The sequence below is a fragment of the Zerene cesonia genome, chromosome 26 (assembly GCF_012273895.1).
Source record: "Zerene cesonia ecotype Mississippi chromosome 26, Zerene_cesonia_1.1, whole genome shotgun sequence".
Lineage (NCBI taxonomy): Eukaryota > Metazoa > Arthropoda > Insecta > Lepidoptera > Pieridae > Zerene > Zerene cesonia.
This window is the reverse complement of record NC_052127.1, coordinates 4,262,749-4,278,212: the sequence shown is the minus strand read 5'-3', so window position 1 is coordinate 4,278,212 and position 15,464 is coordinate 4,262,749. Positions and strand designations below refer to the sequence as shown.

Here is a 15,464-nt window from a genome sequence, read left to right as displayed (position 1 = left end):
TTACATGCATTAATTATACCCCGGACTCGGGCGACACGTGTTCAAATAAGTTCATCGCATCAGTTTATATAAGCTATGCTAATACGTATACGTAGGAAAGCGGTAATTTGATATATTGAGTACACCCCCGTTAAAACCATTGCAACTGTGTACAAAATGTATCACTTTTTTTATGTCATCGTCAGCAATGGCACTGGTGGGTCGCCTGATGGTAAGCGTTACCATTGCCCATGAACATTTGAACTGTATATAATACACTATTGCTTAGCCCCAGCTTCGTCCGTGGTACATATAGAGGTTAAAGCACTCAAGGATCACGCACATATCAAACTGGGAGAAATTTTTTGAAAGCGGTCCTGTTGTTCCCGAGTTTAGCGTGTTCAAATAAATAAACACTTCAGCTTTACATAGTATAGATGATTTCAAATGCTCAAAGGAATAAGGAATAATTATTACAAGGAATAATTTTAATAAGTACCCTTAGGCACATGAAACTGAAAGAGTAGAAGAAATTCGATTACTGTGGCAGGATCACGGGTGGCCGAGAGGCTAGGCGTTGCTACGGTTAGGCAAGATACGCAGGTTCGAATCCTTCCTCGTGATCAAATTTTTTCTATTCTTTCAAAATTTCTCAAAATTTCTCAAGTACCTAATTAGTAAGTTAGTAGGTTCCTATAGCACTGATTTTCACGGTTTTATCATCTTATATTACTAAAACTGTTATTATTTGTGTGTTTGTGTGTGTAAAAATAAATTCTTATTTCTTTCTTTCTTTTTTTCTAAAAAAAATCATTCAAACCGATTAAAATTTAAGCTGTTAAAACCTGACAGACATAATATGTAGTGTAAATGTTAAAAGTAACTGCGTTAAAGCCATTGGGCTTTTTCCTAGCATGAAAATTCGTTTGTAGCAAAAATATTACACGTGTCGTTCTGTATTGTGGGCGAGTATTGAAATAATTCAGTTAATTTTTACGTATCATAACAATCCATTGGTATACTTAAAAATTGCTACGCGCTAGTCCTACTTCCTACTAATATTATAAATGCTTGTGAAAAGTTTGTGAGGATGTGTGTGTGTTTGTTACTCTTGCATGCAAAGTTGTATGCATGTATAGTTTACATATTATATTTAATATTTTTAGACACGATAAACTCAATCCTACTTATATTATGATCGCGAAAGTTTGTAAGTATAGTATCTAAATGAAATAGGCTACTTTTTACCCGGGAACCTCGCGGGTAACGATGCGTGTTACTGCTAGTACGTATAATAAAATCTTGGACAATCAGTGTTTAAAAGATCATAATGCTAAATAAATAAATGTTGATCGTATTAACATAACTTAACTCGGCCAGCTCTCAGGCTACACATGGTTTTGACGAGCACAACGGCACCGATGGACGGATGAGGTCGTATACATCGTTACCTCTTTGGTATGCCTGACGACGTGTGTATGGTCTCTGAAAATGAAAGTTGTGCATGGCAGCCGTGTCTATTGCCGCCAATTGTATATAATGGCGGGAATTGATGGATGTAGGACAGTATGTGATGACGTGAAGGATTTTCATTTTCAACCGACTTGAAAAAAGAGAGTACTCAATAGTTCAACTGTATAAAAATGAAAAAATCGTTTTTATTCCCTCATAACTTTTTACTCGAATGTTCGGTTTTGATAATTCTTCTAATTTTTTGAAAACCGCTGCCTACCATGTGAGTCCATTGAAAGCGGTTAGGATGTTTGTTAAAAATAATTATTGTTTATTGTAATTTGCTTTATTTATTTATTTACACGTGGTTATTCGTGGCAAAAATGCTTTCCAATTTTTTTTCAGTGATGCACAATTACACAGCAACTGCAAAAAATCATATTATTCATAATTATTTTAACGTTAATTCCTAACCAAACGGTATCACATCGCCAGATTATAATCTAACGATTTTATACTATTTTACGGTGACACACACTGTACATCGTAAATTATCGGCTGTGCCGTGTCCCGTGTGCTTCAGCCAGGCCTTTCAGTTTGGGGATAATTGCTCGTAGTTTGTTTGACAATAATATCACACATTTGCTTTATCGGTCGCCGAACCTAATTCCCTAATTAACTCTTGAAATCTCAGACGCAATTCTTCTACGTTTATAAACATACTAGCTGTGCGTCGCGGTTTCACCCGCGTCAGTTCGTATCCCATTGGAATATCGGGATAAAAAGTTGCCTATATGTTATTCCAGTTATCCAGCTATCTACGTACCAAATCGGTTCTGTAGTTTTTGCGTGAAAGAGCAACAAACACACACACATCCTCACAAACTTTCGCATTTATAATATTAGTAGGATGAATAAATTAAATCAATATAATCAATAATGTTATGAATCCCAGAATTAACGTTAAAATACTCATTGCACTTTCACACAAAGGATGCAGGACGAATGCGACTTTCAGTATGCAAATGGAGTATGGTACGCCATAACGTATAGGCTATTTTTCATACGTGGATCCATGGGAGCAAATTAATTAATAGTTGGTAAAAACACTAAGTAATGGTTGGTTTCATAAGTAAGAAGTATAACATAACTTTAATAATTGGAAGAATATGAACCGCTTCAATACTACCGTATCGCTTTTATGGGCATCTCACTAAAATAACTTTGAACAGACACAAAACGCACCACAAACATATAACCTTACTCGGAGTACAGGCATGTTTGTTGGACATAATATGTTTGTCTGGGACAATGGGTTCGAGTGAACTACTCATGGTTACCACTGCATATGACCCTTCCATCTGGGATTCTAGGAAATGTTACTATCGTGTCCAGGCATCGTGTCAAGATATAGAAACATCAGCTATTATAGGAACAGTTCTACTGTGTTAATACTATAATATCTTTCGGATAGAATAGATAGATTTAAAAATCTCTCATGTATTGCGGTCGTTATGTGAACTTGCTATCTCTGGTTACCTATCCGTCCTCATAACGATAGATAACAAAGCCTATCCATCCATAGGATATTGAAATAACTGTAAGTCCAAATGGGTAGATTTGTTAATAATGTTAGTTACCGTCACATTAGATGGATAGAATAAAGAAAAGGGCAGTAATTGAAAATGTAACATTATTTATTATATATAGCTTATTACTAATATCAAATGTTTTTTTAAACTGATCTGAAATTTAATTGTGTTACATTAACTAGCGAACTTTTAAATCATCGCTATCCATTAATAAACTTTACTTGTACCGTCTGTCTGTCTATATATTTATGTGATTAAGTTTTTCTTTTTAGATTCGAGAAAAGTCTTTATGTATCACCTACATTAAAGCAACCTGACGTTGGATTTTTATAACGAGTAACCCGACCCTCCTCAGATCTCACTTGCACGTGCGTGTTTAAAATAGTCGATTGGAAATGTGTGTTAAGTCTTCATGATTTTCCAACCATTTCAGTTTTATTTTTTATTTGTAAAACTCTTGTGAGCAAGGGGATCGTTATCGGTTTTCAAAGTGTTACTAGTAAATATACATAAGGAATATATAAATACATTAATTAATATGTTTAATTTTATTCAGTAATATCATACAAACTTGTTTATTATATAAATTAGGTATTGCACAGTGCATCCCGCTCTAGACAACCTCACCCTACGAAGCCTTACAAGCGATAAATAAAAAATATCTAACTGTATGACCAAGCCAATACGATGTCCCTCCATTTCTTTTTCTTTTTTATCTTAAAGTGTGCTATATGCATATCCTCTTTATCACTTCACTTAAAATATTTACGAGCTAGAGAGTATATCTCGTGAAAAAAAAAAAACAAAAGTACCATTTGAATTCGGAACGTTTTGTCTGTTCGAAAAGAAAAAAAAAGTAAAAAAAATCAATGTATAAAAATAATTATAAAATCTCCTTTCCAGGTGGGCTGCCTGGTCTGCAATGGGGTGCTTCGGTTCGCCGGGCGCCAAGAGTGGCGAGGACGACGCCAAGTCGCAGAAGCGGCGGAGTGACGCTATAACCCGGCAGCTTCAAAAGGACAAACAGGTACATGAACTGCTATTGTATGCTAGCGCTCACTAGACTTTGGTGGGTTACTCATGAGACCCGTAAGTACTGACACCGATTTTTTTTTTATGAAAGCTTAATGTCGGTTAACGCAGGAATGGTTTACAAAAAAATGTAAGTTTAATTAGCTCGAATCTGTTTCATCTTCGTTATAAAATCGGGACAAACACTATGCACTGTACCTACTGGTACTCTTTTAAATAGATTTTAAAGAATATATATTTAGCAACTATTATAGCATAAGAAGAAGAAATCGCACCAAACTCGAAAAATGATTCAAACACTGAAATTAATTTTAACTTTCAATAAAACAAAAATTATCAATGCGAATATGTAGTACGAAAAGCAAAAGGAAAAACAAATTAATAGTCATGAATGTATTGAATTTCCTGATGAATCGCACCAAATTTTTCACTCGTGAGAAGACGATGACTCGTGATCGCACGGGTATATGCATAACAGTACCTGCTGCATATAGGCCATTGGCCAACGATTCGTGATAACGTTATTAGTCAACTTTCATCTTATTTTTCGAGATTTGAGAGCAATTTTACTGTAATGTCAACTGTGGAGATCGAGGTGTAAGCATTTCTTTTTGGAGTGGTCTTATTTTAGAGCATGAAGCTTCTTTTATAATTCCTTAAAGTAAGCGGCAAATCAAAGAAATTGAACAGAAGAATCTTGGAGAATTTCAATTTTATTAATTCTCTGTTTCATTTTAATTAGAATACTGTTACTGTTAAACCATCTTATGAAGTAGAGTTTGGCTTGGAACGTAATAAAATTTAGGAAGAACGTTCGTATAGGAAATTTTGCTGCCTTCTATAGGCATTGTCAAATTTTCTTTTGTTCATTCCCATATATAATATGCATATATTCTTTATTTGGCAGTTGGAATAATTCATCATGAAACGTCGAAAGCTTTTGAACAGTAAATTCTAAGATGTTTTTTAAATTAAAGATACGTTTTACACGCTTCAGAATGGCAAGACTCGTGTAGGCGAGTAAGCGAGATGTAATCTGTTTTATATGTGAGAGTGAAAGAGCGCGGCTTATAAACAGCCGTTGGTGTTTAAAAATACAAGTATCAAATTTGTTTGTTCCTATCTAAATCAAATATCTGAACCATCACAAAGCTACAACTTTTCACTATAAAGTAAAAATAATAATAAACATATTTATTGACGTAAAATCATTGAGTACAATTCCCATACGATCCACTACTACCACCAACCACCGCACTAGTTGAGAACTGTGTTTCGGTTGTCGGCAATAACGTAGTGTAATAACACAATCTAGTTGTAATAACGTTGACTTTTATCTATAGCTTTAAGCGAAGTTTTCAATAAGTTTTTTGGACATTCTCGATATTCTTCGTTCTCAGCTGTACCGCGCCACGCACCGGCTGCTTTTACTCGGCGCTGGCGAGTCGGGCAAGTCGACGATCGTGAAGCAGATGCGCATCCTGCACGTGAACGGGTTCTCGGACAAGGAGCGGCGGGAGAAGATCGAGGATATCAAGAAGAACATTCGCGATGCTATACTTGTGAGACTCGTTATAATAATAATAATATGCTACTTATTAGGGGGCGCCAAGGCACCGCCTGCCAACTGTAAAAAGGCAGGTGGCATAGTTCCCAATAGTTCCTAATACCGTTCCATTTAACATCCTATTCCATAGCCCAGATATTAAAAGTCCATATGTCTCAATAGTCCTACATCGGCCGTGGACTGCCTAGACTCTATATGACCCACAACACATTAAAACTCTCTAAAGGGCGTCTGTGTGTTGGACCAGTGTCCCCACGTAAGCCTTCCAAAGGACCAGGTGTTTTGCTTCTGGTGGTGCCCGAGTATTATGGAAAAGAGAAACGTCATCAACAAGCGTATAACATAACAAATACACAGACAGATTTTAAAGAAGAGATTCTCCGAATGTGGAATCTCAAAACATTAAAATTTAATTCTCAAATTTACATTGTACCAATAGTTCTATCATGTACTGCAGTCATCAATCATAATCTACACCATAGCTTGAAACTTCTTGACATACCGACCTAAAATACCTATGTATTAAATGTATTAAATATCTGCATACGCATTGGCCATAAAGCCTTTGCGACAGCGAAACTAAAATTAATGACAAACCCATGTAATTTCATAAGTAGCTACGGACACTTGGGTGAAAAGAGCAGAACTTTATCATCTATGTATTACGTATATAATATTACAGTTATGTATAACATTACACAAATAATACTCAGAATGCCAAAGTAACTCTGTCTGACCATCTGGAAAAGCTCCGGATTGACCATCTTATCCTTTGTCTGCGCGGGCAAAGCTGCGTGTGCAAAGCTTAGTATGTTTATAAGTCACTCCTATAAAAAAACAATCAACTGAAGAAATTATAATATCATTGTAATTTATACATGTTTCAGACAATAACAGGCGCGATGAGCACCCTCACACCGCCCATACCGCTCGAGAAGCCGGAAAATAAAGCAAGAGTTGACTACATACAAGTATGTATCACGTATTTATATGTAATGTTAAGTAAAACAAATGTTTAACAGGAGACGAGTGTATCGGTATAAAATAATAAATTACTGTAGATCAAAAACCCTTTTAGACATCTACCTATAGCCCATGTCACTCACATAAAACGTGGCTTTCTATTGCTAAATAAATTTTTTTAAATCGTTTCAGTGTATCCAGAGATTATCCCCTATAACGTCACGAACTATATCTCTTTATGATATTATTATAGATAAAAAAACGCGTAAGGAACTGTCTCTCTGAATTGATTTGAGACTTATGCTGCAAAGTACGAACACAAGATAGAATGGTATTTTTTAAGGATTTATGGGCTATCACTAAGCATAAGTTGCGAACTTGCGAATCTATGTAAGCCATAGACAAAAAAAGTAATCAGAAGTACAACATTGTCAGTTTTAAAATGGTCTATGTTCATGTATACTCCTTCACTTTTTCTATATGTTTGTCCACGTGACATTGCAGGACGTTGCGTCGCAGCCGGACTTCGACTACCCGGCGGAGTTCTACGAGCACACGGAGGAGCTGTGGAAGGACCAGGGCGTGCAGCGCACGTACGAGAGAAGCAACGAGTATCAGCTCATCGACTGTGCCAAGTAGTACGTATGCGAAGTTGGGAGTTTATGAGTTGTGAGTTGGAGAGTGTGAGTTATCGTAATAGATAGGGTGACTGGTGAAATAATTTTCAAATTCGGTAATGTGATGCTTGGAGATTATATATGATGAGAGTAATTAACTTCAGATTTTATTTTTTTAACTGGAGTAGAAATTTCTTCAACATCTTGGGATCGATTACACAGAATGAATATTTAGTTTTTTTTTGCACTGTCTCTTTGTAGACTATTTTTCATGGATATCTTCAAAATTGTTTTCATACAATTCACCTAGGCTATGCTTTAAAATGTTATATATTATAAACCGACAAATTGAACTGTGCCCACGCGCATCCCCAGTTTCCTCGACAAGGTGCACATCATAAAGCAGCCGGACTACACGCCCACGGAGCAGGACATACTGCGCTGTCGTGTTCTCACCTCCGGCATCTTCGAGACACAGTTCGTCGTCGATAAAGTCAATTTCCAGTTAGTATTTTTTTTTCGATATATATAGCTAATAGGTATTGTTTAGTGACATATGTGATATAAATTAGTTTTATGTGTGTGAAGGAAATTTCGGTCCGATCCCTTTTGGAGAATTTTTTATATAAGAGCAAGCTAGTATATTATGGAAAGATACTTTTGGTTCATATTACCGGGGAGCATAATTCAATGAGGCTCGGAATGGTGATGTGTATATGTCAATCTATAAATATAGAAGTTTACTTTTAGAGTGTTTCCTATAAGAATTTAAAAATGGTACAAAAAACAAATCATGTATTTCTGATACAATATAAATTTACGGTATAATGACAGTAATGTTCGTTTAATATAAGTAATAGCTAACTGTATTTAAAATTCGCGACAAACATATCCATGCATCCATCTATCGATACTTCCAAACTTTCGCGCTTAAAATATTAGCAGGTATAAAATTAATTGTACTTCAACATCACATATAATTACCGTTAACTCATTATGTATTATAACTTAACCACATTAAGTATACAAGTGTGCGTGTGACACACATACGCACTCAACGTACATATAAACGTTCCAGTATGTTCGACGTGGGCGGGCAGCGTGACGAGCGCCGCAAGTGGATCCAGTGCTTCAACGACGTGACAGCGATCATATTCGTCACGGCGTGCTCCTCGTACAACATGGTGCTCCGCGAGGACCCCACGCAGAACCGCCTGCGCGAGTCGCTCGACCTGTTCAAGAGCATATGGAACAATCGGTGAGTGCGAGCGGGACGGGGATAGAGGCGCGCGCGTATGCAACGTGTGTGTGTGTGCTATCTCTTTCTTGCGTAAGTGTATGTTGAAAGTAACGTTATGTTCTCGCGTTACGTAAACGCGACAGTTAATATTTGTTTTTTTTTTTTTGTGTTGTGTTAGTTTCTGATCCAACTATGTTGCCACCGACAGATGGCTGCGCACGATATCCGTGATCCTGTTCCTCAACAAGCAGGACCTGCTCGCCGAGAAGGTGATGGCGGGCAAGTCGCGGCTCGAGGAGTACTTCGCGGAGTTCGCGCGCTACCAGACGCCGCCCGACGCCGCGCCCGACCCGCGCGACCACGCCGAGGTGGCGCGCGCCAAGTACTTCATACGGGACGAGTTCCTGGTGAGCGCACACGCACACACACACGCACGCACAGACACGCACACACCCACTCACAGACACACACGATATACCAGATATTTAATGTGGGAGTCGAGCACGCTTCAGCACGATTAAGGCCAGCTCGCACCGGAGAATTACAACACCCCCCACAAAAGACCGGCGTGAAATAGCGTACTGTTGTGTTTCGTTCGGTGAATGGGAGAGCCGGAGGCCCATATCCTTTTTCCTTAACCTTCCCAGTCCTTTCCTTTTTTCCTGTCGTCAGTCCCTGCTCGATAACTTCCCAATTAGAAGTCAACAATCCATTTGAAGAGGAGTAATGTCTGCATCGGCGGTGGGGGAGCTTACCATCAACGTTTCAATCAATAAACATTTCCTCTTTCTATTTGTATCTTTATTCCCCGAGTATATACAGTTAATTCATACATATATATTGCATCGTCCGCAGCGCATAAGCACGGCGAGCGGCGAGGGCAAGCACTACTGCTACCCGCACTTCACGTGCGCGGTCGACACCGAGAACATCAAGCGCGTGTTCAACGACTGCCGCGACATCATACAGCGGATGCACCTGCGCCAGTACGAGCTGCTCTAACGGTTGGTCTACACACACGGACACACTAACACACTGACACACTAACACACTGACACACTAACACACCGACACTAACGCACACGCAAAAGTGCGTGCACGTACGCACTGCGCACGCACTTGTGGGGGTGATGGGAATAATGCAGGAAATGTACGACCGGCTCAGCTATAGGACCATATTCGCACGCAATTTAATTAATGATAATAGGTGTTATTTATTTTGAATGCACCTATTTTGCTCGTCCTGAATTGGAATTATAGACGCCGTTTCTATGATTAATTCTTATTCATATACATCTCATACCTACACTGAATTATTTGTATCCGCACTAATTGATATAATTACTAAGTGATCATACTAATTATAAATAAATATAATGTTATTACAGTGAAAACCACGAGGGCAAAACGCCGGCGCTGGCTTGACACCGGCGGGCGACACGTATGACACCAAACGAATACGACAGCAATATTTACATAATATACTACATCTAAATGTGTAACGCTCCAATTAAAATAACGTTATGTACATTAAGGCTCAACATACTACTTTGTCGCGGATACTTGACGCGTTGCGAAGTTGCTGTGTGTACACAGCCTTATATCTCTTGCACATTATCCATCGACTGTAAGAATTATGAAAAAAACATCTTATTTTGCAATTTATTCTTTTGAAATTCAAATTCGGTATCTTTTCTAGCGTAGGAACGTATCGATTATCATTTGAAATTAGAACGTAATTTTTTCGATAATGTGCAAAAGGTTTTTTTCGACCGCCGAGCGGCCAGTGTCACTGTGATTCTTCTTCTGTCGTTCGCATGGTGTTTCCGAACGTACAGCACGCTGGCAATCTGAATTTGTATAAAAAAAAAAACTATGAATTTGTATTTAGAACTCGTTCTGATATCGGCTCGATTGTTGCGTGTGGCTGTATAACTGGATTACCTTTGCCAAGTGATGAAGGTTATGTGACATGTCAAAATAATTTGGCGGCAAATTAAAAAAAAAAACTTTCATTTCGAAATTTTATAGGTTAAGTCTATTTCTAATGTTTATAATAATATGAATTACGTGTCTGAAGTAAATAGGGTAGTTGCAATATTCAATATACATTATACATATACATATTATAATTAGAATTTAGTGATGCAAAATCGAGCCTTTATCTCATCGAGCGTAGGGCAGCTATTTGAATGAAAGTCATTTTATATTGAGGATCATACGTTCTTTTCGGTTTACATTGAGGCTACATACATAGTATTTTGTATAGAAAGGCACAATTAGCTTTTACTAAAAGTAGCAATCTTACGCATTTCTTTTATTAATGCATATCACTGCACTGCGTTCACGCGTAAATGAAATAGACTAATATATTTATTGTTATTTTTAAACTGGCAACATTTCGTTTTTTTGTATGTTATTATATAGCCGCAAATATTGTTTTTCGTATTTTAAATTATATTAGATTTTCTATGAATATAATATATTGATAATTGATTATTTACTAGTTATTAAAAGTAATTTTGATGTCGCCAGTTTAATTTTTTTCTATCGTTGACTTTTGTAGGAAAATATACAAAGAGTATATTGTCTTTTACCTAGCACACGTTTTTTACAAATGTTTAGATATTTTTTGATTACATACCTACGTATAATAATAAATATTATTTTACGGTATATAATTTCAAGGACTAATTGCAATAACAAAAGTTTTCTGTATGTTTTCGCATAGTTTTTAAGTTTATTTTAATATATTTTTTTTTTCGTTTAAGTTTACGTCTTCCATAATATGTATTATGATGTTTTTTGCGAATTTTTTTATTTTCGTTTTATTGGATGACTAGCGCACACCTCGAAAATAATAATTGTACTAAGCAAAGAGCTTTGCTGTGTAGATTTAAATTAGTTTAAAGAGTTATTTAATATATGGAGCTTTTAATAAATATAAGGTCCAAAGATTTATTCGCCGGCCGTATGTAATGCGGTGTAATGAAAAAAAATTTTATTTAGCAGTATTTTTTAATTTTTTTTTTCTCCCAAAATCAGTCTATATTAAGGCAAATTTAGCCCTAAGTACAAATGTTACTAACATTACGGTATAATTAATATTTACAATTATTATAATTTATAAAATTGGTTTATGTACTTACACTTTGTTGAAATGCCTATAAAATATATTATGTTTTTTTTTTATCGTTATCTTGTTTCAAAAGTTAATAGTTAATTAAATTTCTTTGCATTCTCTTATTCCTAATGGTTATATGTACATTGAAATAAAATAATATCAATGGTCCTTAATATAAGAGTCGATGCTGGCGAAATATGTGCCATAATGATGTCTTGATAGCGGAAACACCATACTAATAATGTTACCATATATAAAAAACATCGTCTACAGATTATAAAAACTCAATCCTTCCTAGTACCTTGTAAATTAACAAATAACTATTTTGCTTTCTATTGAATAACATTTTGTCGTTATTTTTAATATATTTCATATTACGAGGATTGTATTTTTTTTTCTTTCGTGTTAAGTTCTCTTTGTAAGTAGAAAAATATAGCGTATGTTTAATATAAAAGTATATATTATTTCACACATTTCGCGGTGCGTAGGGTCGTTCAAAATTATCATCACAAAATTTATAATTTTGACTTTTTAACGCTCGACGTAACGTAAATTCCATTATATTCTCTTTTGCCGTTCTAAAAGATCTGCTTTTTTTTTTAATAAATGACCGGCTCTTACACCAGAACATTATAGAATTCATCTTGTAATTTATTAAAATGGCATCTTAAACTTATTGTATATGCAACTTAAAAAAAAACTATTTCGTAGCTATTTTAAGTAAGTTAGTGTATCGCGATAATCGAAAGCAAATATGTGTAATGTAGACTGCTGACGTGAGGTTTCTTTGTCCCTTGCAGGTCTACTGTCCAAAAGTCGGGTGCAATTTATAGAAATGCATTTTTAATTCAAAAAGTATCACACTAGACTTTATACTGCATTCAATTGTGGCCAATCGGAATCTAGCAACACAGCAAACGGCTTTTTTTATCTATATCAATAAGTTTTCTTTTTTTGAAAAACGAAAATGGTTTAGACGTAACACGCGAATCTCATGATGCCATGCCGGTTGCGCGCCAAAATTTAAAATTTGATTTTCTACTTTTCTCTATGGTTACAGTTAATAAATATAGTTACTTTTAGTCTCCAATATAACGCAATTTTCTTTAATTCAATGGATTTTTGTCACAGTCTCGTCACGGTATTGGTTAACTGTAAAGTTTCTGTCCGATCCCTGCTACTACGTAAAATTTAAGTGAACGCAATAACAAGTGAGTCATGTAATATGTATAAAGTAGTATATAGCATATTTTCTATGTTTTTCGATATGTAGATGATATACTGCCAGTGTCGATGTCAAAGTTATTGAAAGTAATAAGGTGTAAAGATAAGATGTTTCCGAAACAACGTGCGGTCAGAATGTCTCTATAACCTCATGCACACGAAAGGTAATCGAATCGATTATTCCAAGCGGAATGGACAATGTATGCAAAACGTTACAGATGGTGTACGAGCCTCTAGTGTGCACATAGACTAACGGAGGCTATAAAAAAATCTCTTCAGAGCGGGAACTTTAGCGTAGACGTAATTATAAATTTAGTTTTGCGTGATCAACTCCTCGACTAGTAGTAATGTAACGTCCGTTGCCAATAACCAAATAGTATTGAACAATTCCTCCCTTTTTTAATATATCTTTCATAGTAGATAAGTGAATGTACTTGCGCACAATATGTTTGTGAGGGAAATGATTCAACTTTCGTTTGAATTCTAAAGTGCAGATGAAGTCTGCAAAATATTTTTTGGTAATATTTTATCCGTGTCAGACCAAAGTCGCGTCCCTTACTCGCTAATGTTTAAATAAATCGCATTTAACTACTGCTCATTTATAATTCTTTTCATCGTAGTATGTGTTTTCACGACTATAATACGTTAATTTAATTTTCATTTTAGGGTATTTTATAATTCTCGTAAAGCGACACTTCTTTTAGAGTTTTGATTCAGCACATTTCATTGTTTACTGACGGACTGCGGGTCATTGTGTATTTACTCTTAATACTTATGTTTAAATATATTCTGAAAAATCTATATTTTTAACTAATTTAATTTTTAAAATATACCTAATTAATAAATTCCTAAAATTAAAAATAAAATTTTTAATATTTATGTGTATAGTAGTGTCTACTGCGAGGTGATCATTAAATAACAAACGCTTATAATTTTTATTGTTTCCAGAGAATCGCAAAGATTATATTATTTACTGTCCATGAAATTAATCTTTAACTGATGTGTACACAAAAATCAGTATGTTTCAGGCATTTTGAATCCGACTTAATGTATGTAAAAATAAATGTTGTTTTAAAATTGTGATATTTTATTTATAACCTTCCATTTTTTGAAGTGAATCCTTCTTAGATTAAAAGTGTCAAGTGTTGCTAGTTAAGTTCCTACGTACAAAGTCCTGAATCAATCTCTATATAAATCTTGGCTTAACCATGTATTCTTTGCGAAAAATTGCCCGCGACGCTTGGAATAAAAATATGTTCATATATGTACTGTGCTTTGACATGTATCATATTACCGAAACTCGTACTGACCTGACATGATTTAACAATTTCAGAACCCTGTAGTTGGAGTGCGGAGTTGTACTTCAAAAACCAAAATTATATATAGTGGTTCCGATTGAAGCATGCAGTAAAAGGCCCGTGGATGCAAATAATCCTATGGTTAATTATATAAATGCGAGTAATGTAATGATGTCTACTAAAACACGCTAAAATGGATTTTTAATAAAATCTTATCAATTCGTGTAGTTTGGTTATAATTTTACTATAAATATCTAGGTAAAATTGCATCCCTCCAGGTTCGAGTCTAGCACTGAGGCTCTTAACGTACGTGCTCAAACTGGAAAAAATAATTGATTGTTTGTCTCAAAATCTAATTAAAGCCTCTACTTCGTACTATTAGTATAGATTTGCTTTTGCATTTCAAAATCATTAATTTATGTGTGTCCTGTATTATTATGCTGAACTTTGTTCTGTTTTTTATTTGACATCAAAATGCAATAATTATTAAAATAGCTTGGTTACATATCAATAAAAAACACAGTTTCTATCAAATATAGCTTTTATTAAAACCAAATCAAATGGGCACACGTGTGTGAAAATATAAGACATCAAAGTGCAGGGCAGTTACAAGACTTGTCTCAACGATAGTTAAATAAATATTATTTACAATTCTATGGCATAGGTAGGTACAAATATCTTTGGACTCGCCCTTACGTTAACTATTATAAAGACTTTAAAACGTACAAAGGTAAAAATAACAACATGACAACAAAGATGCATTCCGAGTCAAAAATAATTTGCACTGCCTTTAACACTTATATAAGACATGACGTCACGCATGCTTCTGCACACAACATGAGAACACGACATTGTATAAAAAACCCAAGCAAACTCAACGTTTCAAAAACGTCCGTATAAAATGAGCGCAACATACAAAATTATGCGCTCATTTCAAATAATCCTGTTTCGAAGCTTTATAAAAATAACTTTAAAAACAATATGCATAAGGTTGAACTTGGAAAAACTATATGCTTATTAGCATAACTATTATTTCGTAGGAATTAGCGAGTCTTTAGCGACACTCGAGCGATATGGACGACACTTGGGTTTTTATATATCAATGGGACAGTAACACAAAACATCTTATCAACTATAGAGGAGCTTCAATTAATGCCGCGAGTGACTAAGTACTAAGTACAAGTAGAGAGAATAAGCGTATTCAGTATGTTTGTTACATTAAATATAAAACAAAAATATGTTTGTATTTTTTTCGAGTTTTAGTATAGTTGTGATGTAACATAATCTCATAATAGTATATGTTTGCTTTGACTGTGTATACTTAAAAATAAAAAAAGTGAATGGGACAATATTTAAAATGTTACAACAATATTATC

At 35.2% G+C, this 15,464-nt stretch overlaps 1 protein-coding gene across 3 annotated transcripts in view; it reads left to right on the top strand.

The window, feature by feature from the left end:
• LOC119836894 (guanine nucleotide-binding protein G(s) subunit alpha) overlaps nucleotides 1-13,867 on the top strand; it is a 28,761-nt gene extending 14,894 nt beyond the window's left edge. For all 3 annotated transcript variants that reach the window (XM_038362341.1, XM_038362339.1, XM_038362340.1), the window contains 9 exons: nucleotides 3,927-4,050; nucleotides 5,456-5,617; nucleotides 6,510-6,593; nucleotides 7,090-7,223; nucleotides 7,578-7,706; nucleotides 8,281-8,460; nucleotides 8,651-8,849; nucleotides 9,298-9,446; nucleotides 9,831-13,867. In XM_038362341.1, coding sequence (XP_038218269.1) covers nucleotides 3,946-4,050; nucleotides 5,456-5,617; nucleotides 6,510-6,593; nucleotides 7,090-7,223; nucleotides 7,578-7,706; nucleotides 8,281-8,460; nucleotides 8,651-8,849; nucleotides 9,298-9,444 — 1,140 coding nt within the window. In that variant the 5' untranslated portion in view covers nucleotides 3,927-3,945 and the 3' untranslated portion in view covers nucleotides 9,445-9,446; nucleotides 9,831-13,867. The remainder of the gene's footprint in view (nucleotides 1-3,926; nucleotides 4,051-5,455; nucleotides 5,618-6,509; nucleotides 6,594-7,089; nucleotides 7,224-7,577; nucleotides 7,707-8,280; nucleotides 8,461-8,650; nucleotides 8,850-9,297; nucleotides 9,447-9,830) is intronic.
• Nucleotides 13,868-15,464: the final 1,597 nt, after the last annotated feature.